The sequence below is a fragment of the Aphelocoma coerulescens genome, unplaced genomic scaffold (assembly GCF_041296385.1).
Source record: "Aphelocoma coerulescens isolate FSJ_1873_10779 unplaced genomic scaffold, UR_Acoe_1.0 HiC_scaffold_75, whole genome shotgun sequence".
Taxonomy (NCBI): domain Eukaryota; kingdom Metazoa; phylum Chordata; class Aves; order Passeriformes; family Corvidae; genus Aphelocoma; species Aphelocoma coerulescens.
The window spans coordinates 1,525,105-1,552,736 of NW_027184061.1; the positions used below are offsets into that span (position 1 = coordinate 1,525,105).

Below are 27,632 nucleotides of genomic sequence, written 5' to 3' on the forward strand. Positions count from 1 at the left end.
CAAACAACAAACGGGGATAAGGTTCCAGTGGTGCACATGAGAGGTATGCTTGGAAAAACTGTTTGGGTAAAGTCTGCCTTGAGCAAAGACAAACACATCCGTGGGGTTGCCTTCGCTCAGGAACCAGGTTGCACCTGGTGGGTGATGCAAAAGATGGAGAGACCCGATGCATACCTCAAGGGAACTTGTTTTAAGGGTGAACTACCCATGGCTCTGGACTTGTATCAGTATCTGCATGTATATATGTATATAATTCAGGTGATGCATGTATGTGTATGGTTAAAAGGGTTAAGTTTCATGTAACATGTTAGTATGGGAAAAATTTGGGGTGGATAATGTTGGGGATTTAATTCTCCTCCTATTTTCTTTTTCTCTTAAAGGAATTTTCCTCATAGATGTTGCCAGGGGGACAAATTACTGGATGCTTAAGGAAATCAAAGGACCTGGCCATAGACGGAAGGGTGCATCTCTTTCACCTAAGTTTGTGGGCAGTCAGATCCCGGCGTTTGGACAGAGAGAGAGAGGCTGCTTCTTCGGCTGCTTTCCTTCTACCGGAGAGACCTGGGGATCCCAAGCCCACCTTCCCTGCCCCACTGGGAGCCAGGCTGCGGCCGCCCCGCCCGTGCCGTTGCTTTGAGCCTTCGCTATTTTGTAGGCCCGCTCTCCCTGCCTGCCATGACCTCCAGGGGTTCCCACCACAGCTCCGGAGTTCGATACATCTCGTCTGACACCCGGGATTTGTGCTCGTCCCTGCCATTCCAGCCTGCTGTTCCCGAGGGTCCAGCTGGACACCGAGATCGGCTGTCCAGGGGGTTTTTGAAATCTTTGTTCCATCCCTTCCCGGGATCCCAGGCCACCAGTGCCGCGTGCTCCCCGAGCTCGCTCCGGAGCGCCCCCTGCAGCCGCGGGGGAACCATCGCACCTGCCCTGCTCACCGGGAGCCGCCAGCGCCCCTGCCGGCTGCGAGCGGAACTGCACCCGAGGGGAAAGGGCCTGACAGCCGAGAAGGCTGGGACTGGGTTTGGGATTGTTTGCTGTTACTGCCATAGTTATTGCTGTTTGTTTGACTGGTTATACACATAAAGATACATAATAGTCAAGAACTGTTATTCCTGTTCCTCATATCTTTGCCTGAAAGCTTCGTCATTTCAAAATTATAACGATTCGGAGGGAAGGGGATTGCAATTTTTTTTTTCTTCCATTTCAGGAGAGACTCCTGCCTTCCTTGGCAGACACCTGTCTTTCAAACCAAGACACTGGGAGCAACTGGGACCACAGTGGGGGCAAATACAATCATACAGGGAGGGACTGGGTTCATACTGAAAGTGACTGGAGCCACACTGGACTCTTACTGAGAGTGAAATGAACCATACTGGGTGTAACTGGAGCCACTGGGACCACGCTGTGGGCAATTGGGATCGTATTGGGAGGAACTGGGACCATACTGAAAACACAGTGGGAGTGACTGTAAGCGACCAGGATGATGCTGGGAGTGACTGGGATCATACTGGGGGTGACTGCGAACACCGGCTGAGGCGGCGGCGAAGCTCGGAGGCGGCCCCAGCGCAGGTGGGAGCCGCGCTCGGTTCTGGCGGGGCTCGGCGCTGGCTGCGGGCGGAGGGGGCGGCAGGGGGCTGGGGCGGGTTCGTTGTGCCGTGTGGGCGCCGTGTTCGCCCTGGCGTGAGGGCGCTGCGGGAGCGGCTGCCCGCGCTCTCCTTGCCGCTGATGCCTCGGCAGGAGCCGGTGCCGGAGCAGCGCTGGCTCGTCCCGGCTGCTGTGGGTAGGACAGAGGTGGCTGCTCTGTCCCCGGGACTGTTCCTTGGAAGGTTCAGACTTCCCGATCTGCCCTCCAATATGCACACACCCGTTTTGTTTGTTTCAGTAAAACAAAGCAATATTAATAACTCCATTGAGTCTTTGTTCTTCTTCTCTAAGTTCAGGAATTTCACACGGCCTTGGCTGAGCTGCAGTTCATGGCAATCAGTAACATTTTCTGGAAGTGATAGTTTTTTTCACTCCTTCCTACCTACAGCTCCCTGGCCCTATCTAAAGCAGATTCACGGGCTTGGCTTGTTTAAGTCACATTCACCTTATTCCTTTCCCCCTGTCACTGCCGGAGCCCCTCCCCTGCTTGCGCTCGCAGGTGCCACCGGATGCGTGTCCCGGGATCGCATCTCCCCGCCCGCAGCCTCCAGCGCCTGCCCTGTCCCGGGCTGGCCCTGGGCTGGCGGCAGCGAGCCCGACAGAAACCAACGCCCGCGGGGCCACCGGGGCTCAGAGCCGTGCAAGGGACGCTTTGGTTTGCAGGGGTGGAAGGGCCTGGGCTCCTCCCCTGCCCCGTTTGACTTCGTTTAGGATTCAATATTTTGGCCGACGTAGGAGGGGAAAAAGGCGTGGTTTTTCTCCAGCACTGGGCGGGTTTTTGCCTCGCCTGGAGCACTTGGGCCTTCCCCGGGCCCCCTCTGCCCTCTTGCAGAACCAGTGGCATTTCCCACCCCACGCGGTTTGTAAACAAGAGTCAGCTGCAGTCGAGAAGGCTCCAGGCGCCTCCTTCCAGGCTGACTCTGCCGATGCTGAGGCTGCTCTGGGCTCTGCCGGGGCTCTGCTGGGGCTCAGCTCTGGGCAAGGCTGGGCCCGCTCTCCCCTCGCATTGCTCCGGGCAGCTGAGTCATGGGGGAACAAGGAAGGGACACGTCAAGGGACTTGAGGTTTAACAGAGTTTTTATTCAAAAAACTGCCATAACTACCAGGCTGTCCTAACCACCATAACTAACTAGCAGTGCTAACTACCGTAACTATCCACTTGTCCTAACTACTATAACAAAAAGCTGGCCCCAGGTGCTTCAGGTCCTCCGCTGCTCCTTCAATTGCTTTGCTGCAGCGATCAGAGGGCTCAGGCTGGAGAGAGGCTTGGCTGATGATAAAAATGGGTGCTGCCCAAAGGATGAAAAAGAAAGAAATCAACTGTTACTTTCCCAAGTCAAGTTCCTCACAGGCTCTGTTGCATCAGGACAAAGGGGAATGGTTTGAAACTCAGGAGAGGGAAGCAGGCTCAGATTAGATCTGAGGCAGAATTTTTTTATCAGAAGCATGGGGAAACACTGGCAGAGGGTGCCCAGAGATGTGGGAGGTGCCTCCTCCCTGGAAACATCCAGGCTCAGGTCAGGCAGGGCTCAGGGCCACCTGATCTGCTTGAAGATGTCCCTGCTCCGTGCAGGGCACCTGGTCCAGACGACCTGCAAAGGACCCTGCCAAGCCAAACCAGGCGAGGATTCTGCTGGCTTTGCATGTGAAAAGCAGCGAGACTGGACACTATTGGAGGGGGCCCCACGAGAAAACCCCTCCCTCGCGCTGCTCTTTCCCTTGCAGCCGCTTCGCATCCACCTGCAGCAGCTCCTGGGCAGACCAGCGCCGCTCCTCGTCCGGCTCCAGGCTGCACTCCAGGAAGTCCCGCAGCAGAGCCGACAGGCGCCTGGGCTCCTGCAGCTGCGGGGTCCCGTTCTGCCGGATCAGACAGCGAGCCTGCGCGAAAAGCAAACACTTCTGAAAAAGCTCTGACAGCTTCCTTCACACCCACGAGTGCTCACAGCGACCCCGGTTTCTCAGCCCCAGTCTCCAGGGACACTTTCCTCCCTGGCAGAGATGCTGCTCAGAGCTCATTTTTCTATGCCAACCAAAAAAGCCAAATGCTGCTGCAGCCACAGCCATTCCAACATCCACATGATCTTGCCTTGAGAGCCAATGTCATTGGCTGACTTTGTTAGTTGGAACCTCCATCAGAAATAACCCATTTTGCTTCTCCAAATACGGACACCAGCTTTACAGGCCATTTGCAAGAGTCACTGTGGTCTGCCTGTGGTATTTCCAAGGATTCTTACATCAAATGCATCCCTGCAGTGCCACTGACACTCAAGTAAATGCATTCAAGATGTTCCATCCCAGAAACTGCCAGGCAAGGAACCCGAGGTTTGGGTTGCTGAAAGCTCAGCCTTGGTGACATGGAGAAAGTAGCTTGGGCTAGGAAAGAAATATGTTAGACTATGGGGATGTTAAACAATCATCTTCATGTTTTAGACAAGTTTCCCAGTGAGGAGAGTCAGGGGGAGTTCATCTCGCAGAACCTCTTTCAGAAACTCCTTCAGAAAACTTGTTGGGTTTGGGTGTGGGTTTTGGGGTTGGTCTGGGGTTTTCTGCAAGATAAGATTAGAGCTGATGCTCTGGCTTCATGTTTTCAGGTCATCCTCACCGACAGAAGAGCTGCAACAACTTAAAACCCAAAGCAAATTCTGGAGACTGCAGAATATTTGTCTGTGCTCAGGCTCGAATCCTCTGGGAATTCCCTTCCCGATGGGCAGAGCCCTCCAGCTGCTCCTCCCAGGGCGGGGTCCCACTGTGCTCTCCGGCCTCTGCAAACTCTGGGAAATTTGCCTCTTACCATGGCTGCCGTGTGCTCGAAGTAAGGAGGTTCTCCTTCCACCATCTCGATGGTCACAATGCCCAAGGACCAGATGTCCACCTTGGGGCCATAAGGAGAACTGGTCACAACCTCTGGGGCCATCCAGTGAGCAGTGCCCACCATGGAGCTGCACTGCTCCTGCTCAGGGCTGAGCTGAGCGCAGAGGCCAAAATCAGCTGAGGACAGAAACAAACACTGTCAAAGGCAGCTGGAATGAGGAAACCAAGCACAAAGATTGCCCACTCTCAGTCTGAGAATGCACTGCTGAATCCAGCTGGAAAAGTCCGCAGGGCTGTAACCAAGGCAAGATGGAAGTGGACCCTTAAAGGAACTCTCAGCTTTCATGCAGTGGCTTTTAGTGATTCCCTTGAAGCTTCAGATTCCAACTCCCGCCCCTCTGCAAGGGCCACACCCAGAGCAAAGCCACTGCTGACACCCTGCTCCTCTCCTGAGCTCTCTGCATGGGGCAGCCGCTCTCAGCTGGCAGCAGGGGCCGGGCACCGCCACCAGCAGCACTTGTGGGGCTCTGGCCGTCACTGGGAAGCAGCCCCACACCCGCAGCCCGGGAGCGCCGTGCCTGACCAGGAACACCCACCCAGCTTGACAGAGCCGTCCATTGCCAGAAGGATGTTGGAGCTCTTCAGATCTCTGTGGATCACCCGGTTTGAGTGGAGGAAATCCAGGCCCTGCAGACACTGAGAGAGAGCAAGAAACACGAGGGTGGAAATCCATGGCCGGAATACACAATCACACAAGAAAGGACAGTTTAGAATTCTGCCAGCAGCAGCTTTGCTGTGCCAGGCCAGGAGCGCAGTGCAGACAAGCTCCGGGCAAATGGTTCAAGGCAAAGCTGAGAACAGCAAATCAAATCAAAAAAGACAGAGAGTCCCACAAAGAGCAGGAAAGAGGACAAGAGCAGAGTGGAAGTGCAGTGACACTGGCAGGCCGTTCACTTCAGAGGCTCTTTCTTCTCCAGCTCATAAAAACAACACAGAAACAAAGCTCTGAGCATGGAGCCACTCCTGTTCTCAGGCCCTGCTTGGAAGGAGCATTGTGTCCAAGCCATGGGAAGCACGAGCAGGATCCCTCACCTCCCGACTGACAGCTGCCATCTCTCCTTCAGCCATGCGTGTCTGTCTGACAATGTCCTGCAAAGTTCCTCCATCCATGTATTCCATCACCAGCCAGAGATCTTCATCAACAAGGAAGCTGGAAGAGGCAAACAATGGCGTGGAGATGAACATGCACTGCTCAATTCCCTGATGGAAAAGCCTTGAGTGGAGTTTTGTTTCCAGGTCACTTGTAAATGAGGACAGAATCCGATGCAGAGACATTCCTGCTGGGCTGCACAGTCCTTGGGATCTGCACAGTCTAAAGGAGAAGGAGACGCCTGTGGGAAAGGAGAGGCCTTAGATGGCAAGCAAGTGAAAAATGCAGTTTAGCAACAGCCCAGATCAATGTGGAATCACAACACTTGCCCCCAGCTGGTTCAGCATCTGAACTCAGCATTTCCACCGTTCCCTCCAGAACAAGGCAACACAACTTCCAGCGTTATCCAGGGCAGGAGGCCGTGCAGCACTTAGGACAAAGTGGTCAAGTGTTTGGAAAACCTTGCAGAAAGTCCCTTCAGAAACAGGCAAGGCCATTGCAAAATGGGCACATGAGACATTTCTGGAAACAAGAACCTGGTCTTCCTGGCATCTGCAGCAATGGAAAAGAGTTGGGAAGGAGAAGCCAAGGGAAATAATTTCTGACAGGGTTTATCAGCACTTGTCATAAGACCCAGAAAACTGGGTCAGCTTGAAGGAAAAACCAAACCAAAGCAACAAAAGCACACAGAGGGAGTGAACTGACAGGCTGTTGTTTTGGGAAGCTACGGCCGGGTGAGGCTTTTTTAAAACAGGCTACAGACTGCGGATGCCAGGAGAGATTAACGCAGGGCCCGTGCACGGGATAAGAGCTGAAGCACTCACCTGTCCAAAGAGCTGACAATGTTGGGGTTCTTCTTGTCCTTCAGGACCAGGATCTCATTCACAGCTCGTTCCCTGTTCTGCCCTCTGAGACTCATTTTCTTTATGGCCACCTGAAAGGACATTGCAGCCCTTGAACTGCAGGAGTCTGGGGCAGGAGGCCGCAGCAAACACGGAGCGAGTCTTTGCGGAGCGACGGAGCCGGGCTGTGCCAAACTGCCTTGGGATGGGACACCCGGGCTCAGCAAGTGACATTCCCACAGCCCATTTCTCTGCTCGCTGCGGGGCCGCTTACAGGACACAGGGCCAGAGACATTTGGCCTTGGAAGCTCTGCAGAAATGGGCCCTCAGCTCTCAGCCTCAAAGCTCTCACAGCATTCTCTGCACCTGCAGTCTTCTCAAACCACCTTAGTTTACCACCACGCTCATTATCATTCAAACACATTTTGCAAGCAGGAAGTAATTCTGGTTCTGTGAAAACAGAGCAAAACAGCCGGGAACCCTTTAGCAATCCTGGGGGCTTTGGTCATGATTTCAAACGCAACTGCTCTGTTTGGGATTGCACAACAGAGCAAACACGCACAAACATTGCTCAGATGATCCCTGTCACGGGCTGTCACTGACACCAGACCCAAACACAGCTGCAGGGTTTAGGAGAGAGCTTTGCTCTGCACATCCATCTTCTCATTCCTCTCCCTCTCTCTGGGAACAGCTGCAGTAGGACTAAAACCCCAAACTGATCCCAAGCAGGATCACTCCCTCATTAGGTCTTGAGGTACTCTTGGAAGATGAAACGCAGGATGGAAAAACTGCTAAACAGTGTTCCTGTCCGAGGCTGGGATGAAGATAAATTAGGCCTCAGCCTCCACCAGCTGATGCACTGATGTTTTCAGATATGAAGACCAAGCCAGCGTGTCCTGCTCTGACAGACACCGCTGCCCTCCTTGCATTCCTTTGGGCACTTCAGAAGGCTCAAGTCTGTCCCAGCCGTGCTCTGCAGGCTGGCACTGCTGTGCCCTCAGTGGAACAGCCTGTGCAGGAAAGCTCTGCTGGCCCCCCAAAGCTGCAGCCACAGCTCCCAGCAGAGGGGAAAGCCCTCGAGAGCTGCCCGACACGCTGGGCGTGGTGACACTGACCTCTCCTCCAGTGGCCCTGTCGAGTCCTTTATAAACGGTTCCGAAAGCCCTGGAGACAGAACAGCAGAGAAGAAAGAAGCAGCGCTTTAGGCCCTGGGAGTGAAAGCCAGCCCAGACAGGAGATCTCTGCTGCCTGCAGCGTTTACAAAACACCTGGGTGCATCGACCCTTCAAACAGCAGCGCAGCAGCCACCAGCCCTGTGCCTCGCAAGGTGTGCGAAAGAAAACTGGGGCCCAACATGAAGGAAAAGGGCTGGAGCAAATCCCAAATGTCCACACTGAATTACTTTAGTCCAAAACCTAGGGTGGGAGCGGGTATCTAAAGAACTGGAAAAGAATGTATTTCATCCTTTTCCATTTCCTGCCTATGAGCTGCAGGATCCACAAGGGCCCTGCCATCAGGCAGCTGATGCATTTTCCCCTCGAGTGCAGCAGCTCTGTGTCTGTTACTGAATGTACGGGGCTTACTACCTGTGCTGAAAAGAGCACTTATCAGTTCATCTCTGGTTTCTGTTTCTAAACTGTTATGTTGATAATCCTGACCGGTGGATATTTTTGGAAGCAAAATATTTGAAAGGAATCTTCTTGAGAACTGTTTTCTGACAGTCACCAGATGGTGAGCTGCTCTTTCAGGCAATCAAATTCCAGGTACAGAAGATCTTCCAGGTCCTGCTCCTTGCTGCAGGCAGGACACTGCCGGCCTCAGGGGCCTCTGACGGTGCCTTCTGACCACAGTTACCAATTCTGATCAGGACTGAGAGACAGCAGGATCGTGGCCCAGTGTCTGAAGCTGTTTGCAGCTTGCCTGGCTTCTCACTTGATCCTGCACCAGCAAATACCTGGCCCCTGCTTGTGCAGAAGTAACTGCCGGGCACTTACCCTTGGCCAACCTGCTCCAGTTCCAGGTATTTCTCGGCAGGCTCCCCCACGCTCACGGTGCTCCCTGAAAGAAACCACATGGAAGACGCTCCCTCCCAGATGGAGACCCCGCCTTGCAGCAGGGCCAAAATGCAGCCCCACTCCCTGGGGCCGGGAGCCCCTTGCTCTCAGCTGGGCAAGGACAATAAATGACTCTGTGACATTCAGCTGCACAGCAAGCCTGGGTGCAGCTGATGCTGAGACACACACGCAGCACCCTGCTCTGGCACACAGCAGCACAGCAGACGTACTCAGCTGCATCAGGCACCACTCCTCTCTGCCCTCTGGCTGGAGGGCTGTGCTGCTGTCAGAATGTTCAGCCCAGGATCCCGCAGCAGAGGGAGGTTCAGTGTCCTCTTCCCAAGCAGAGGGAGGTTCCCCATCCTCTTCCCAAAATTCAGCAGGTTCCTGGTCTTCTTTCCAAGCCATGGGACATTTCCTGTCCTCTTCCCATGCTGGGAGAATTGCACCGTCCTCTTCCCAAGTCCCACGATGTCCTCTCTCCTCGTCCCACGCGGGGAGATGTCCGTCGTCCTTGTCCCATGGCACTGGAGCCTCGCTGTCCTCGTCCCACACCGGGTGATGTCCACCATCCTCGCCCCACACCACAGGAGCTTCACTGTTGTATTCCCAAACCGTGGGATGTTTGCCCTCATCTCCCGGGACAGAGGGAAGTTCACCATCATCCCCCAGAACAGGGGGAAGTTCACTGCTGTCTTCCTCCTCTTTGGCCTCCTCTTTGGAAGCACAGGGAGCCAGAGGAGGAGCTGATGCTGCTTTTGTGCCCTGTGGACAGATGGTAGCGTGAGGGACAGGAAGTTCTATCTCAGTTATCGCCTTATTTATCCTCAGCTACACATCCAGCTGCACTAAGCAGAAATGGGATTCAGAGCTGTTCAGACTAGGAATGGGCTAAAGTCGACATTGCCACTTATTGCTGGGCATTCCATATTCCACCGTGGCTAAAGCCAGCAAGCAATCTTCTGCCTGCAAAACCAGACCTGCAGCTCTTCAAAAGCTCTTCGGCAGAGAAGGAGAAAAGTGCCAGGGATCCCTTTGCTGCTGCTGCTGCGGCTGCTGCTGCAAAGACACTGGCAGGAACTTTCCTTCAGCCTCCCAGGCTGGCGCTCGACTGCCACATGCCAAGCTCACAACTCTCTGCACAATTCCGACCACCAAAGGTTCCTTTCCCACTCACCGAAGGAGGAGCTGCTCGGGATCCACGCGTGAGGTGCCCTGCAACGGGACAGGCAACACGAACCAGATGCTGTTAGGAAAAACCTGCCCGTGGTGGGAACTCCCACGGAGCAAGGACACCCCGAGAGAGAGCATTTTGCTTCCACAACATCCCTCCAGGAGCCACAGTCCCTTCGCACAGCAAGCAAGAGAACAGCACAGAATCCTGGGCTGTGTCAGCTCTTGGCTGCAGCAGCCAACGCAGGGAGTTCCAGGCTCCGCTGGCACAGACTCTGCGCTTGAGGGAACAGAACCCCCCCGGCTCCATTGCAAATGCTGTGCACGCCCCGCTGGCTGCAGACACCCCCTTTTTCAGCTGCAGCTGCTGGCAGGAGCTCTCCCAAACCAGCGGTGTCTTAATGGCAATTTGGTTACAAAGGCAGCTCAGTTCCAGTGGGAGAACAGAAAGCACACAGCAAGCCCGAAGGCACCGACGCTGCAGCCAGGGAAAACCTCGACTTACGTGCCAAGTGGGCTAAAAAATACCCCGAATAAGCCACAGAGTACAGAGTGCAAACTGCAGCAACCGCTTGCTGGATCATTTTGGCCGTGCTGCACACGTGGCAGACTGTACCCCTGCAAGCACAGAAGGACACCCGGCAGGGGCTGGGCTGGCTGCTGAGAATGCCTCGGGCAGGAGGATCCTCCGGCAACCAGCGGGCGCCCAGAGCCGCTCTGGACACTGAGGGCTCCGTGCCCACAGCAGCGGGAACACGGCGAGGACGCGGCAGCGTTCCCGTGACATCACAGCAGCAGCTCCCGCAAGAACCGCCTGGAAGGTTCTCCTCTGTCACAAAGGAGCACAAAGGATCCTCCCGGGGCACAGCCTGTTGCTCAAAGCATCCAAGAGGAACCCAGAAAATGCAGCAGACCAGGACAGCCCAGAGCCGAGCCTGAACAACGAAATCAAAGCCATGCACTGATGCTCCGAATTAGGGGCGGGAGTTGGGAGGCTGCAGGGCTTCCCAAGGAGCCGGAGGCAGCCAACACGCAGGGCTGGGCAAGTCGGGCCGGGAGCAGCGGAGAGCTTTGTTTCCCTTCCCAGCTGAATGGCGGCTCGGGCCGGGCCCGTTCCAGGGCTGTTCCTCAGCTGCGGCTTTCCCCTCACGCAGCCCGGGGGGCGCTGGGAGCGCGGGGCGAGGCTGGGCCGTGTGCAGAGCCCGCCCCTCGCTGCGATTGGGCGGTGCTGCCGTCAGTCGTGGTTCTGGCGCGCTGATTGGTCGGAGCGGGGAGCAGCCCGGGCCCGGAGCCGCCGGCAGGGCGGCCGTGGCGCAGCAGAGGCGCCATTGGCGGAGCGTCTGTGCGGGCCCGGGAGCGGCGGCGGCGGCCGGAGCCCGGTGAGGCGGCGGCGGAGCTCGGAGGCGGCCCCAGCGCAGGTGGGAGCCGCGCTCGGTTCTGGCGGGGCTCGGCGCTGGCTGCGGGCGGAGGGGGCGGCAGGGGGCTGGGGCGGGTTCGTTGTGCCGTGTGGGCGCCGTGTTCGCCCTGGCGTGAGGGCGCTGCGGGAGCGGCTGCCCGCGCTCTCCTTGCCGCTGCTGCCTCGGCAGGAGCCGGTGCCGGAGCAGCGCTGGCTCGTCCCGGCTGCTGTGGGTAGGACAGAGGTGGCTGCCCCGTCGGCGGGAGTGTGCGGGAAAGTTCCCGTGGCCAGAGGTTTGTGTCCCCAGAGGAGCCGGAGGAGTTCTGTAAAAGGAACTTTATTCCTGGAGCAAGGGAGAGGCCACGGGGCATTTCCCGTGGGCTCTGTGCAAGTGTTGGAGGACGCAGCCTCCTTTTTATGCCGATTTCCCGGCCGCATCTCCGTGTCCCTTTTCCCCGTGCCTGAGGTCCTTCGAAGGTACAGACTTCCCGATGCGCCTGCTGCATGTGCCCCTTAATGTGCACCCCCACTTTGTATAACATCCGGTATTCATGGCTCTGTTAAGTCTTTGTTTCCTTTGTTCTCTGTTTCACCACTTTTCCTTGGCCAACTCTTTGCCAAGAGCACTTTGAGTCCTTTAATTTTCCACAACCTCCTGGTCCTTCTGCTGAGAGAGGATCTGATGCCATCCTAGGGTGAAATGGTGCGTTGCTCATGGGAGTGGATTGGTGGGTGAGAAGGTCAGGAGCTGGAGCTGTGGGCTTGGTTATGATTTGGAGGACAGCTTGTAATCTAATGATGCATTGAAATGATCACTGGGTTCTCTGGCACCTGGTATGAATTTGTTTGGGTTCCCAGGGGCTGCTCCATGGTGTTGTAGGATTTGTTCTGGTGGCCGTTCATCTTTTCCCCATTTTTGGGTGCTCCCAAAAATGCCAGGGATGCATGAATTGACCTCTTTTCTCTGATTAAATCATCACATCCTTGGATTCCCAAGTGATTTCGCTGAACTTGTGGCAGCAAAAGCAGCCCAGTGGTCAAACCCACCCTGTATAACACAGACAGTGCCAGCAGATGTTGGAGTGGGGAGAGGGATGATTCCCCCCCACTTTTTTGAGTGAAGTTCTCCCAACATTCTCCGTTTGCTGTTTTCCTTTGCAGCTTCAGGGATTTCTGTTGCAGAGTCCGAGATGCTCAGTGCGGGCTCTGCCTTTAGCGACGCAAATTCCGTCTGTGCAGGGAGGCAGAGCTTGGGGTGAGGGGCAGAGGGAATCAGCCCAATTCCTGTGGCAGGCAAGGAGAGCCTGGGACATTGTGCACCTTTCCCGCAGCAGAGTTAATTTGCATTTCTAAAGCTCCTCTGCTGGCTGCTTGGAAGGAAGCTTCTCTTCCAGGGCAGCCATCAGGTGACTCACCTATGGGCCCTCCTCCCCCCCCCCCCATAAGCTGCTCCTTTCCCTTTTTTTTTTTTCATGTTTTTTTTTTAACTGTTTATGAGTTAAAGGGTCTCCTTTAAAGATCTTCCAGTTTTGCAAAATGTAACCTACAGGTGAACATCGAAAAACCCATTGCAAAATTCGTCCATCACTAACAGCTACGCACACACATACATAAAAAACCCCATAAACTAATAAAGATTTTCGCTATTTCTTTTCCTGAGACTATAAATTGACTCTCACACCCCTGGCCCAGACCCAACTTACAATGTCAAAGTAGGATTATTAAGAAAAAACCTTCTAATGATGTAATCTTGTCACCAAAACTGCGGGGGGGGGGGAACAAAAACTCTCCAACAACCTTTTTAGTGTTAGAGGATCAAGGCTGAAGAAAATGAATGCAGAAGCTAAATTTTTAGCAATATAACATTGAATATTTATTAGTAGAACAAAGGCAAATCACAGCCTGGGGCGCTTGGCAATGTTGCCAGAGGCGCCCTCCATTCATTTTACTGTGGGCTTAAGTACTCTCCTGAACTGTTACATATTCATTAACCCAGAAAGGAATTTACACTTCCCTCCCCTTTCCCCCTGTCCCGTTTCTGCCCCTTCCCCCAGCAGGACACCGCCTCAGTCCTCTGGATCGCTTCAGAACTGCAGACAGGCCCCCTCTCTCCGGTGCCTCCGCAGTCTCCAGCCTCATTTGCAGCTGCCAGTTCCCTTGGGCGGTGTGAGCTCTGATGAGGTAACAATCTTCCTGGGATGCATGCGGTTTATCTTCTTTGTTTCTCTAAGATGTCTTGGTTCCTGGCTCTGTAGTTTCTCAGCTCAAAAGACATTTATTACCGTGTGTTTATTAAGACATTTCTTAACATACTACAACTATTTCGAAGTTACAATTTACCTTAATCTCGTTTGTACTTAACTACATTTTACTTTAACACTATTTCTACATAATCCATCATCACTTGTAAGTGTTAAAATCATATCTGTGAAAGACAACATTTATCATTCACTCATTTATCACACCAGGGTAAGGAATTCACTCATTTATCACACCAGGGTAACGAATTCCAAACATGGATTCCAGGGGAGATAATTGAATATCTGCCCTGGGTCTGGCTCTTCTTCTTGCCAAAGCCAATGGCAGCAGCCGTACCCGTGGCATCTTGGTTTCTCTCAGCAGCTTCAGAAGGTGTTTCTTTATTTCCCCATTCATTCTTTCCACCCGACACGAACTCTGGGGGTGCCAGGGCGTTTGGAGGTCCCACTGTGTTCCTAAAGCAGCCAGAACAGCCTGAAGGATCTTTCCTGTAAAATGAGTTCCTCTGTCTGAGTCTATTGCTTCCACAATCCCATCTCTTGGAATTGTTTGTTCCAAACATGCCTTAAGAACTGAGGCAGGGATTGCTGAAGCAGTTGGAAATGCTTCTGCCCCGCTGTGAGCTGCCATGCTGTTAGCAGAAGATATTGAAGCCTTCCTGCTCAGGGCATTTCAGTGCCAGGCTCTTCCAGGCACCCCAAGCTGGGCCCTTTGAGCTGAGCATGCGGGCGCTGAGCTGCGCTTTGTCTCCTTCCCTTTGCTTAAGAGCAGCGTGTCTTGTCACTCTTTTCCCTTCTGCTGCCCTTGCAGACCCATCCCTAAACACCTTTTCTCCCTCAGGCCAGGGAATGTCTGGTCAATCTCTCCTAGGCCGGCTCTGGAGCTCTGTCACTTGACTGCAGCCATGGGTTTCTTGCCAGCCCCGTGTCCAGGGCCGTTCAAACAGGAGGCTGGGTTCAACCCTTGCCCTGTCCTCAACTCTGAATCCTCCTGTTCCATCCAACAAGTTTCATTCTGTAAGAACCCAGCGCTGCTCATCCATTTAGAGGCTCCTTTGGTTAACAAAGCTTTACCTTGATGCCAGGCTTAAACAATGAGAGATTCTGCTGCTGTCAGTTTTCAGGCCTCAGTTCCCATTAAAGCCGGGGCTGCACAATTCTGCAGACAATGAGGCCACTCTCTGGCCACTGGGTTGAACATTTGAGCCCAGGAATTCCTTTGGCATGGCCCTGATTAACATCCACATGCAATTCAAATGGTTTTTCCCTGTGTGGGAGGGCCAGGGCAGGAGGCTCAGTTAATCTGCTTTTGAAGCCTTGACAATTGTGCTTTCCTTCTGGTGTCCATGATGGGGTTTCTTGCCTGGCAGGAGAGGAGAGTTGTAGGGAGAGATGCCTGGCTCCAGAAGCGCTGCCTTTAGCAGGAACTCAGTAAGAGGCTGTAACCCCTTCCTTGCCTCCCTTGGAACAGGGTATTGCTTTTAGACACCACTTGTCCTGGATGCTTCAGAGGAATTTGGAGAGGCTCCATATCTGATTTTCCCTATTTCCCTGGGGCTGCCCACACTTCTGGGTTCCCTTCAGCAGAGGCCTTTGCAGACATTTGACACCAAGGTCCAGCAGCATTAGCCTCTGTATCTCCTTTTACAATATGAATTTGCATTCCCACTTCAGCCATCAAATCCCTTCCCAGTAAATTACAATCACAATTAGGAGCAAACAGAAATTGATGCCTTTCAAACCCATCCCCCACATCTACTGATAGTGGTTGAATAAAACACACCTGCTTATCTTTCCCACTTATTGCCTGAATAATGGAAGAACTTCTTGACCATTTCCCCCCTTAGGTCTCAGATTCGGAGTGGATCGAGAGGCCCCTGTGTCCATCAGGAGCGGCCTCGTCTCGATCCAGACGTGCCCTGAATGTTCTCAAGGGCTCTGGTGCGGTGGGTCCCTGGTCTGCTGGGAGCTCTGCCAGCCCTGACAATCCATGTCCATGTGGGGTGGACTTGCTGGTGCTGAGGGTGCTGCTGTCTGTGCTTGCAGTGTCCTTCTGGCCTGCAGATGGACCCCTGATTCCTTGCCAGGGGCTGTTTGGGTGGGCTCTGCCGTGCCGAGGAGGGCAATGCCTGTGCCAGGTGCTTGTGGCCGCCGCCGTCCCCTGGGTGCTGGGGCCCCCTTGGGCCCTGCGGTTCATCCCTGGGGGGCTGTAGAAACTCTGCCATGGCCTTTGCCTTCACCTTGGCCTTTTGCTCATCCCTTCTTGCATTGCCCTGCTGAGCCTTTCTGGCCAAGTGCTGCAGGGGCTTCTTGTGCCTCTCCTGCAGCCCCCTCAGTGCCTGTGGGTGCTCATCCTCTGACAGCTGCTGAGCTTTCTGCAAAATCATTCGTTTCTCCAGTGACCCAAACAAGATCAATGAAAGAAAATCCTGATCCTTCCACATCCCACAGCCTCCTGGGGGCCGGGGGCCACTGCCGGCCCTGCCCGGGGGGTGTTGGGGTCAGGCAGTGCCCGGCGCTGAGCCCCGGCTGCCCCACAGCCCCAGCCCGGCCCCACAGCTCCCCACAGGCCCCCAGCCCGTGCTGCCCTGTCCTGCAGCTCCCCACCACAGAGAAACACCTGAAATACTGAGCTCCTTTTTCTTTCCTGTCCTGGAAAGCAGGGTATATAAAGGAGCTGGAGCTGGCTGTGAGGATAAGAGGGTTTTGGCCCTTTTGGAGGATAAGATAAGGGAAGGTACTGGAAAACATTCAAATTCTCAGTATTTTTCTCTTCCTCCTCTTTTCCATCTTCCTTTTCCTTTCTTACCACATAGATTCCTCCTGCTGCTGTTTGCCCTAACCATGTTCCTGCACACTCCCTTCAGCCAATCCCTTCCCAGCACACCAACACCATCCGTCCCCTGTTGCTGAGACCCCTTCTCGACTTCCCTTTTTCCCCCTGCTGGCTGTCCATGTCCTTAATTAGCTCTGGGAGAATGTGCAAACTGCCTCAACATTGTCCCCTTTTGTATAGGACACGATGTCCATGGTTCTGTTCAGGCTTTGTTGTTGTTCTGGAAGTTGAGGAATTGAGCAGGAGCTTGGCTGAGCAGCAGTGTGTGTCAGTCAGTGCCATTTTGTGGAGCTGCTGGTTTGTGCTGTCACTTGCTTGTGTGCAAGTGCGTGTGGCTGTGTCCGAGCAGATTCAGAGCATGTGTTTGTAAGGAGGCGTTGGTGTTGTTGGTTCGCTGGGGGTGCCCGGTTTTCGGGACATCCCCCCTGGAGCAGGGTGTCCCCCCTTGGTGCAGGCGCGGCCCTCAGGCAGCGCTCAGCCAATCAGAAGGCGCGGCGCTGGTGACTCAGCAGTTGCCAGGCAGAGCCGCAGCGCCCGGCGCTCCCCAGCTGGAGCCCACGTGTGGCCCGGCCTTGGCGCCCCCCGCCAGGGGAATTTGGGGAGGTGGGAGGGGGGGAGCGCCAAGGCCGGGCCGGGCCGTGCTGTGCTGGCAGAAGTGGCTGCGGCGGGGGCCGAGTGCGGGCAGGAGCGGCCGAGAGCCCAGCGCTGCCCCAGCCCGAGCTGCCGCAGCTGCATCGCTGCTCGTGCTGTGGGATCCGAGAGCTCTGGGGGGCAGAGCGAGCCAGGGCTGGGTGCTGGGCCTGGGGGGAGCAGGAGAAAGGCTGGAGGAGCAGGGCTGGAGACCAGAATGGTGAAACGATGGACGTGGGAGCAGCAGGTGGGATTCTGCAGGAGAAGGAGGAGTGTGAGGAAGAGGCATATGAGGAAGAGTAGGGATACAGGAGGAGGAGGAGGATCAGGAAGAGGAGGCACCCCAAGGTTCCAGCACTCGCTGTATCTGCAGCCTCCCCCCAGCCCCAGGAGCGTTGCCCCCCCCATCCAGCAGGTGATCAGGGAGGGGGATCCACGATTTTCCCGTGGGTGAATCTTGGTGTTTCTGAGGTTTCTTGGGCTCCATGTTGGTGCTTTGGTATTTTTGTGGGGGCTGAATATTTATATTTTGGAGGTGGTTTTGTCTGAATCTTGACGTTTGTGGGAGTTTTTTTTCTGTGTGTTGACGTCTGGGGGACTTTTGGTCTGAATCTTGGTGTTTTGGAGGTTTTTACAGACACAAGATGCGTGGCGATGGACAAGGGCAGGTGGAACCCCCAGCCCAAGGCGCTCACCCCTTGTTTTTTCCCCCCAAACCAGGATTTGTCATTCCCAAGGCGTGGCCGTATGGAGGAGGAGGAAAAGGCCCAGAGATGGTGCACGAGGAGGGGCTGCAAACGCAGCCCAGAGAGATCCAAGGAGGAAAGAGCCCCCCTGTTCCGGGAAGGCAGCCGGAGATCCAGGGGGAGCTCGGAGCTGGGGGAAAAGCCTCAGGGTGGGGAGAAGCCCCACAAGTGCCTGGAATGTGGGAAGGGCTTCAGCTACAAATCCCATCTGAGGATACACCAGAGGATCCACACGGGGGAGAGGCCCTATCAGTGCTTCAAATGTGGGAAGAGCTTCGGGTGGAGCTCCACCCTGAGGGCACACCAGCGCATCCACACTGGGGAGAGGCCCTACGAGTGTTCTGAGTGTGGGAAGAGGTTTCAGACCAGCTCCGATCTCCTCAAACATCAGCGCATTCACACGGATGAGAGGCCCTTCCGCTGCCCCGACTGCGGGAAGGGCTTCAAATACAACTTCACCCTCATCAGGCACCAGCGCATCCACACTGGGGAAAGGCCCTACAAGTGTCCCCAGTGTGGGGAGAGCTTTGGGCAGAGCTCCAGCCTGAGGGCACACCAGCGCATCCACACCGGGGAGAGGCCCTACGAGTGTTCTGAGTGTGGGAAGAGGTTTCGGAGGAGCTCCGATCTCCTCAGACATGAGCCCATTCACATGCATGAGAGGCCCTTCCGCTGCCCCGACTGCAGGAAGGGCTTCAATCAAAACTCCCACCTCATCATCCACCAGCGCACCCACACCGGGGAGAGGCTGTATGAGTGTTCTGAGTGTGGGAAGAGGTTTCATACCAGCTCCCACCTCCTCCTACATCAGCGCATTCACACGGATGAGAGGCCCTTCCGCTGCCCTGACTGTGGGAAGGGCTTCCAACGCAACTCCACCCTCATCACCCACCGGCGCATCCACACCGGGGAGAGGCCCTACGAGTGTCCCCAGTGTGGGAAGAGCTTCTCACACAGCTCCACCTTGACCCAACACCAATGGAGGCACCACTAAGGGAAGCCCTGCGAGTGCCCCGAGTGCGGGAAGAGCTTCGTGCGCTGCTCCAGCTCCATCCCCCGTGGGAGGATCGGCGTTGGATGATCCCCAGTGACCCCCGTGGGGCAGAGCCCTGGTGACCCCCGTTCCGGGTGATCCCTGCTGGGTGGGGGGAAGGTGTTGGAGAGATTTCTTTGCCTTCTCCTTGTGCTGCTGGGATTTGGTTGGGAATAAATTCCCTCCCTGTGCCCAGGCTGGCTCTGTTGTGCCCGTGCCGGTGCTCTAACACTGTCCTTGTCATTAATTGTGTTCTTCCCTGATGAGGGAGACGTTCAAATTTTTTCTAGGAGAAAAAACAAGGCGAATGTGACTTCATGCTTCTCAGCCTCTTGGTAGGTGTTTATTAATTGTTATCTAACGAGTAGAAGCCCCTGGCATGGCTTAGACATAGCACAGAGCAGACAATCCAGCAAGAAGACAACTTATCAAGATTTCACAGCCTTTTTACAGGTAAATTACCCAATGAAAGCTTAAAACACAAGGTATTTTCACTTTTTTACCCATGTCCAACAAGTTCCTAAATCACGTAGACAGGAACTGCGGAATTCTGTATCCAATCATCCCAAACCACTATTGCTGCAAAATATGGCGTTAGTGAAGAAGGAGAAAGAAGCTTTTAACTACAACTTATTCTGCATTTTGAGGTTTTCTACTTCTATCTCTTTGCTATGCAAATAGACCTAAAAACTAAATTTTTCACCCTGTGCTAATATCACGCAGTATTCTGTCACCTAATTCACACCATTGCAGATTCAAGTTCTTCCCAGAGGCTAGGCAAATTTTCCCGTGGACAAAGGTCAAAGCCTGTACTGTCCAGGGGGGTAAAACCTTTCAAAACAGGCAGAGAAATATTCTCTGCATTCTAGGTTCCCATACATTTGATGACTCATATGTTTTTTTTTCCCTTTGCTTTCTGCCAGGTAGGAGCAGCTGTGTACTTGGTAATCAGCTTACTCTGCCTTTGCTTAACCACTGCGCTCTCGCTGTGTTCTGGCTGAGGGGGGAAATGCTGCATTTTTCTGCTGTTTGTTTTCTGTGTTCAGTCTACAAAAGCCAGTTTTACCCAGCCCTTGAAACAGCCAGAATATTTAAATAGAGCATGAGAGTAAAAGGAGGGCTGTAGAACTGCTGTAAATAATCCTTTCCTTCCCCCCCCCCCCGTGGACACTTTCTCTGAACATGGTAATTCTGGACAGTATTGTAAGAGCACAGAGGCAACAAAAGCAGGTGGTTACTGTAGTTTCAGTAAATGAAGCCAGTTTTACTTGGCTGAAGGTGTTTTCTAATTTCTGTCCTCTTGCCTGATATTCATGAAGGGCCTTTCTGAGTGCATTGAAGTCCTGACTGTTTTCATGTAACATTTGATCTCTTTTACCTATAAAAGCACAGGGACCCTCTCTGATGTTTTTAAGTACATCCTTAAGCCCAGGGTTTTATTGCCATTGTGGCCGACTCAGATCTGTGGAAGAGCACTATTACAGCTGGTGGTGGGGTCAGTAGCTCTGACCCAGGGAGAGGTGACCGGTCCGGGGAGATTGTCCCGTGTTGCCTCTCTGAGGCGTAGCGACCTGGTTCAGGAAGGGCACGACGACCACCTCAGGTTGTTTGGACCATCAGCTCACAGACACCAATGTGGTGGATGGCAAATGGCATTTATTCATGGATTACATAGGGTTAAATAACCTGGGTTTGCCACGTCACTTCCTTCTGCTCACCTATTACCTGTAGAGGGGAGGGGTTTTACCTGTCCCGTACAGCGCGATATCTTCCGAACGCCTGTCCCTAAACACCTACATTTCCCCCCCTCTATCCTGAATTACCCACATTTCCTCCCCCCCATGATTGATTAAGAAACATACAAAGTATAAATGGTATAAAATTTCAAGAACTAGTAAAACCTACATAACAAGTTATAAAAAGTGATATAACATTCACAAAATAGATGCGCTCTAGAGCAATTGTTGGCGGTCAACAAATAGAATGTTAACCTTTTCTAACTGGCTTTTAACAAATGACACCAATTTGTTTAGTATGCAAGGCCCGAAAATCAACGTTAGGAGTAACATAGTGAGGGGGCCTATTAGAGTGGAAACAAGGTTGGTCAGCCATGGAGACTGGTTAAACCATGACTCGAACCATCCTTGTTGGGCTTCTCTTTCTCTTTTCCTCTGGGCTAGCCTTTCCTTAAGTTCGGTCATTGAGTCCCGTACGACTCCGGTGTGGTCTGCATAAAAGCAGCATTCCTCTTTCAAGGCGGCACACAGGCCTCCTTGCTGCATGAGCAGGAGGTCCAGTCCTCGCCTGTTCTGCAGGACAACTTCTGAGAGAGAGGAGACAGATTTCTCTAGAAAGGAGATGGATTTTTCAATTCTTTGTAAGTCTTCATCAATAGTCATCTGCAGCTGAGAAAGTCCCTGGTGTTGGGTCACGAGGGCTGAAACACCTGTGGCCGCGCCGGTGGCTCCAAGGCCGAGCAGCATTGCGATGGTTATGCCTGTTATTGCTTCTCTCTTGTGGAGCCGGGTAGGTTCTTCAAGAAGGTGGTACACTTCTTCTTCTTGGTGATACAGGACTCTAGGAACAATTCAAACTTGGACACAAAAATCAGCAGAGTTATCGAATTTATCAAGAAGCACACAGGGGCTTATTCCGGATTGCTGGCAAACAAACATTCCTGATGCAGATGGGACCACCCACTTTTTGATCGTTTTGTCAAGTTTGACAAATTCAGTACAGACATTGCCTATTCGTTTTGCTAAGGCTGCATTGCCAAAGCACTTGCCTTGGCCTGTGATCTGACTCAGAGTAACTCCTCTTCAGGGGGCGTCCCACCTGCACTGGTGTGGATTTTGTGCTGCTGAGTAGCCAAAAGGAACATTAAGTGCAATGCCTTCACAAACATAACACAGCCAGCATGATTCCGTAAAGTTTGGGTTTGATTGATTCAATGACAAAAAGGTAGCGTTTAGTACGCTGAGAAACTGATCGTAAGGAGCTGACTTAGGTGTTTGGTGGGTAGCTAATGGGCCAGGTGGGGAGAAGATGGGATTTCTATTTACCGTAAGAATCTGATTAGGCCCAACTGGTCGGGATTCTGACGGTAGGAGCTTGACAATTTGTACGTTCACCCAATAGCTGGTAGGGGCGCGAACATACACTGTCCATGCTCTACCCGAGGCCCAACTCTTATGGGCCGGCTGTAGAATTGTCATTCTGTAGTGTTTGCAAGTGTGTCTACTCCCATCTTGGGGCAGGCATATTCGCTTGTCAAGTGAGAATTTTGGTTCGCGACAGCCTTGGGGTGCATACTTGACTTGGAGGAACTCATCAGGTTGCTGTGGTTGCCATCTATCGCTTGTCACGATAGTCTCACACCCCCAATACCCACAATGTCCGTACCCTGGATAGTTACAGTAGCTTTTACCTGGGTTTGAAGCAGGACACCAATAGGTTTGGTACAGTGAGGAATCACCAAAACTAGGGAATTGTAGATACGAGGGAAAAATCTCTTTTAGCTTAAAATCGAACGATGGGCTGCCTGGTGTGATGGTTTCTTTGATTGCGTTGTCGCCCGAAAGGTGGCGTAGGACCCACCTGAATGGCTGGTGAGGATGATGTTCTGCATTGGCTTGCCCTCTGCCAAGAAGCTGCAAAAGCAAAATTACGCAAAGATACCGTTGTTGTTTGGATTTCACTGGTGTAGGACTCTCGGGCGCTGTTGGGCTGCTCGATGACTTGTCGCTTTCTTCGCGCACTGGGATGTATGGGTCACGGAGGCGTCCAAAGATCCAGTCCTGGCTTGCTGATGGTGCGGCAATCAGGATGTCATCCATGTACTGAATAATGGTCGTGGCTGGGTCGCTGTGGCGGACTGGTGCTAGTGCTCGGTCTACCGTGATTTGGCAGATGGTGGGGGAGTTGACCATCCCTTGGGGCAACACCTTCCACTGGAAGCGCAGGTTAGGCCGTTGACTGTTCGGGAAGACGATGGAAAAGGCAAACCGCTCTTTGTCTTCATCATGCAGGGGTATGGAAAAGAAACAGTCTTTAATGTCAAGCACCGCGCAGGGCTGCCCTTTTGGTATCATCGAGTTCATGGGCAGCAAAGTTTAGACTGGACCCACTGGTTGGATTTTCTTGTTCACCTCCTGCAGAGCGGGCAGGAGGTGGAAGCCCTCGCCAGATCGTTTGGGTATTACGAAAACCAGGGTGTTCCATGGGCTTGTGGAGGGCTCTATGTGGTTCCGCTGTAGCTCGCGGCTAACGAGCTCGAGGAGGGCGGTCATTCGAGGCTTTGACAAGGGCCACTGCTCGATCCACACTGGGTCGACCGATTTCCATACCAGTTTGATGGACAGCGGTGGGTATGCGGCAGTGGCCCTTAGAATAAATTTGTCACCCTGACTTTCAGTAGGGCAAGGGCATCCCTCCCCAACAACGGTGGACATTTTGGCATAACATATGGGAAAAGGGTGATAGTTTTCTCTGGTCCTCTTTCGGTGCGGAGCGTTATCGCTATCAGTTGGGTGCTTTTTTGGGCCCGAGATAGTCCCCCAACTCCGCCCACCATGGGGGCCTCCTCCAGTTCCCAATGTATAGGACAGTACGTTTCTGGGACGACGGTAACATCTGATCCCGTATCAATCAAAAAGGGGAGACGAATAGCAGAGTCACCTGGGTTGTTATGGAGACAGCAAACTCCCCACACTATCGGCGGGTGGCTGCCCACTTTCATGGCCAAAGCCACCCAGGGATCTCGCTCCCAGGGGGTTGTTCCTGCTGTGCCTGGAGCGCAGACAGGTTTAACTGAGCCATCGGTTGAGCTGTGGAATTGGTCATTTCCCGGGGGGGCAGTGGGTGCGGGAGCTCCGTGGCCCATTGAGGATTGGCATAGCTGGGCCGCTTCATGTCCCGAGTGGGAGGGAGCTGTGTGCGGCCCGGATGCCCCCTCCCCCTCCTGTTTCCCTGGAGCTTGGATCTGCATTCTCTGGCAAAAATGTCCCTTTTTCCCACATGCCCAGCATGGCCCTCTAGGTCGCGTCTGGCGTGGGGGAACTGCTGTTGATGGAGGCTCTAATTGGGGGCAATTCATTACAACGTGGCCTGCCTGGCCACACTTAAAGCATGGCATTACACTGATTATCGCAGTGCGGACAGCTGCCTGGATGCGGTCCACAAACTGTGTGAAACTTTCACTCTCGCTCTGCTTTATTGTGGACCATGGCGATGGTCTAGCAATAACTCTGGAAGCAGAGCGGATAGCTTCTCTAGCGGCACGGGTAGTTACCGTGACTTCATGGGCCCGTAGGCCCTCGGCCTGCGCCTGGGGGGTGATCATGGTCGGGTCCGTGCCCATTAGCCGCTGCAGGCTGGAGCCGTGGAGGGGGTGGTCTGCCCCAGTTACTAGGGCTAGCTGCTTTGCGCAATTGTCTTCCCACTCTTGTTTGAAAACAATCATCCCTGCCCCATCAAAAATTAATCTGCAGGTTTGTTTAATGTCAAATGGGAGCAGGTCATCCCCTCCAAAAAGGCTGTCAATAAGGGTGGAAACCATAGCCGAATTAATCCCTTTGTCTGCAATTGCTTTAACAATTGCTTGTACATCTTTAGGATTTATCGGTGAGTAAGTCCTCTGGATTCCGGCTTGCCCTCCTACTCGGACCGGGAAAGCTAGCGTGGCTGAAGGGGCCCATTCAGCACAGGCTGTTTTTATCTTTCTCCAGTCTGTAAGCGGAGTACGTTCTTTTTCAAATTTCCCCTTGGCCCGAGTAGGAGCGCGGTGGTTATAGCTTTTATCTGTTCTGAAATCATCTTTGTCAGAGTCGGAGTCGGTTACGGACCACTCGTCAAGCCACTCGCTCCAGCTATAGTCCGACTCAGAGCCGGAAGTCGACTGACTGGATACTGCCAGGCTCCGGAGCTTTTTCCCCAGGCTCCTACCCCGCCCCTTTCCCTTAGGATTGGGCTGCTCCTTCCCCCTGGGCTCGCCCCGCCTCCTGCTGAGGGAGGCTCTTGCTATATAAGGGCACGTTTCCGGGAGAGCGCTCTGGTTGGCCTTGGTTCCCCCTCCGGGATTCCCACAACCTCCATCTTTAGAGCCGCCAGGGATTGGCTCTGCCAGACATGGAGGAAGCTTCCAGATCCAACAGACCCAGCCTGGGCACAGGGAGGGAATTTATTACCAACCACATCACAGCAGCACAAGGAGAAGGCAAAGAAATCTCTCCAACACCTTCCCCGCACCCAGCAGGGATCACCCGGAACGGGGGTCACCAGGGCTCTGCCCCACGGGGGTCACTGGGGATCATCCAACGCCGATCCTGCCACGGGGGATGGAGCTGGAGCAGCGCACGAAGCTCTTCCCGCACTCGGGGCACTCGCAGGGCTTCCCTTAGCGGTGCCTCCGTTGGTGTTGGGTCAAGGTAGAGCTGCTGGAGAAGCTCTTCCCACACTGGGGACACTCGTAGGGCCTCTCCCCGGTGTGGATGCGCCGGTGTCTGATGAGGTGGGAGTTGCGTTTGAAGCCCTTCCCGCAGTCGGGGCAGCGGAAGGGCCTCTCATCCGTGTGAATGCGCTGATGTTTCAGGAGATCGGAGCTGGTCGGAAACCTCTTCCCACACTCAGAACACTCGTAGGGCCTCTCCCCAGTGTGGATGCGCTGGTGTGTCCACAGGCTGGAGCTCTGGCGGAAGCTCTTCCCACATGCTAAGCACTGATAGGGCCGTTCCCCGGTGTGGATCACCTGGTGCTGGATCAGCTTAGAGCTGTTGGTGAAGCTCTTCCCACATTTCCCACACTTGTAGGGCCTCTCCCCAGTGTGGATCCTCTGGTGCCTGATCAGGTTGGAGCTCCATCTGAAGCCCATCCCACATTCCAAGCACTTGTGGGGCTTCTCCCTGCCCTGAGGCTTTTCCCCCAGCTCTGAGCTCTGCCTGGATCTCCGGCTGCCTTCCTGGCCAAGGGGGGCTCTTTCCTCCTTGGATCTGTCTGGGCTGTGTTTGCAGCCCCTCCTCGTGTGGCATCTCTGGGGCTTTTCCTCCTCCTCCATCCGGCCACGCCGTGGGAATGACAAATCCTGGATTGGGGAAAAAACAAGGGGTGAGTGCCTTGGGCTGGGGGTTCCTCCTGCCCAGGTCCATCACCGGGCATCTTGTGTCCACAAAGACCTCCAAAACACCAAGATTCAGCACAAAATGCCCCTAAACATCAAGACACAGACCCAAAACTCCCAAAACATCAAGATTCAGACAAAACACCCTCCAGAATATAAACACATTCAGCCCCCACAAAAAAACCAAAGCACCAACATGGAGCCCAAGAAACCTCAGAAACACCAAGATTCACCCTCGGGAAAATCGTGGATCCCCCTCCCTGATCACCTGCTGGATGGGGGGAGGCAACGCTCCTGGGGCTGGGGGGAGGCTGCAGATACAGCGAGTGCTGGAACCTTGGGGTGCCTCCTCTTCCTGATCCTCCTCCTGTGTCCCTACTCTTCCTCACACTCCTCTTCCTCACACTACTCCTTCTCCTGCAGAATCCCACCTGCTGCTCCCACGGCCATCGTTTCACCATTCTGGTCTCCAGCCCTGCTCCTCCAGCCTTTCTCCTGCTCCCCCCAGGCCCAGCACCCAGCCCTGGCTCGCTCTGCCCCCCAGAGCTCTCGGATCGCACAGCACGAGCAGCGATGCAGCTGCGGCAGCTCGGGCTGGGGCAGCGCTGGGCTCTCGGCCGCTCCTGCCCGCACTCGGCCCCCGCCGCAGCCACTTCTGCCAGCACAGCACGGCCCGGCCCGGCCTTGGCGCTCCCCCCCTCCCACCTCCCCAAATTCCCCTGGCGGGGGGCGCCAAGGCCGGGCCACACGTGGGCTCCAGCTGGGGAGCGCCGGGCGCTGCGGCTCTGCCTGGCAACTGCTGAGTCACCAGCGCCGCGCCTTCTGATTGGCTGAGCGCTGCCTGAGGGCCGCGCCTGCACCAAGGGGGGACACCCTGCTCCAGGGGGGATGTCCCGAAAACCGGGCACCCCCAGCGAACCAACAACACCAACGCCTCCTTACAAACACATGCTCTGAATCTGCTCGGACACAGCCACACGCACTTGCACACAAGCAAGTGACAGCACAAACCAGCAGCTCCACAAAATGGCACTGACTGACACACACTGCTGCTCAGCCAAGCTCCTGCTCAATTCCTCAACTTCCAGAACAACAACAAAGCCTGAACAGAACCATGGACATCGTTTCCCAAACAAAAGGGGACAATGTTGAGGCAGTTTGCACATTCTCCCAGAGCTAATTAAGGACATGGACACCCAGCAGGGGTAAAAAGGGAAGTGGAGAAGGGGTCTCAGCAACAGGGGACGGATGGTGTTGGTGTGCTGGGAAGGGATTGGTTGAAGGGAGTGTGCAGGAATATGGTTAAGGCAAACAGCAGCAGGAGGAATCTATGTGGTAAGAAAGGAAAAGGAAGATGGAAAAGAGGAGGAAGAGAAAAAAGTGAGGACAGGGATGCCTTATAGCACAATCTTATCCTCAAAATTTCTTTGATTATTCAGGGAATAAGTGGGAAAGATGAGCAGGTGTGCTTTATTCAACCACTATTAGTAGATGTGGGGGATGGGTTTGAAATGCATCAATTTCTGTTTGTTCCTAATTGTGATTGTAATTTACTGGGAAGGGATTTGGTGGCTGAAGTGGGAATGCAAATTCACATTGTCAAAGGAGATACAGAGGCTAATGCTGCTGTACCTTTGTGTCAAATGTCTGCAAAGGCCTCTGCTGAAGGGAACCCAGAAGTGTGGGCAGCCCCACGGAAATAGGGAAAATCAGATATGGAGCCTCTCCAAATTCCTCTGAAGCATCCAGGACAAGTGGTGTCTAAAAGCAATACCCTGTTCCAAGGGAGGCAAGGAAGGGGTTACAGCCTCTTACTGAGTCCCTGCTAAAGGCAGCGCTTCTGGAGCCAGGCATCTCTCCCTACAACACTCCTCTTCTGCCAGGCAAGAAACCCCATCATGGACACCAGAAGGAAAGCACAATTTTCAAGGCTTCAAAAGCAGAT

At 54.0% G+C, this 27,632-nt stretch overlaps 1 protein-coding gene and 1 pseudogene across 1 annotated transcript; both read right to left on the reverse strand.

Annotated features, from left to right (window-relative positions):
• Positions 1-27,632, reverse strand: part of LOC138102438 (zinc finger protein 850-like) — a 385,524-nt pseudogene that overhangs the window by 342,701 nt on the left and 15,191 nt on the right.
• LOC138102417 (serine/threonine-protein kinase PAK 3-like) lies at positions 645-25,145 on the reverse strand. Its single transcript, XM_069000127.1, has 14 exons — positions 18,547-25,145; positions 18,391-18,401; positions 18,097-18,122; positions 17,490-17,585; positions 8,698-9,266; positions 8,442-8,501; positions 7,563-7,611; positions 6,430-6,539; positions 5,548-5,665; positions 5,052-5,151; positions 4,436-4,632; positions 3,385-3,522; positions 1,446-1,608; positions 645-784 (listed from the first exon to the last, which is right to left on the reverse strand). The coding sequence occupies exons 1-14, from the start codon at positions 18,591-18,593 to the stop codon at positions 645-647; spliced, it is 1,824 nt and encodes a 607-aa protein (XP_068856228.1). The 5' UTR covers positions 18,594-25,145.

Coding starts and splice junctions, on each gene's coding strand:
- LOC138102417 (XM_069000127.1), bottom strand. CDS start 18,593: ATGGAGCTGGAGCAGCGCACGAAGCTCTTCCCGCACTCGGGGCACTC. Junction 17,586..18,096: donor TCCCCGGTGTGGATGCGCTG/GTGTGCCCTCAG, acceptor CTGCGTTTGCAG/CCCCTCCTCGTGCACCATCT. Junction 5,152..5,547: donor TGGCAGCTGTCAGTCGGGAG/GTGAGGGATCCT, acceptor GCTCTCTCTCAG/TGTCTGCAGGGCCTGGATTT.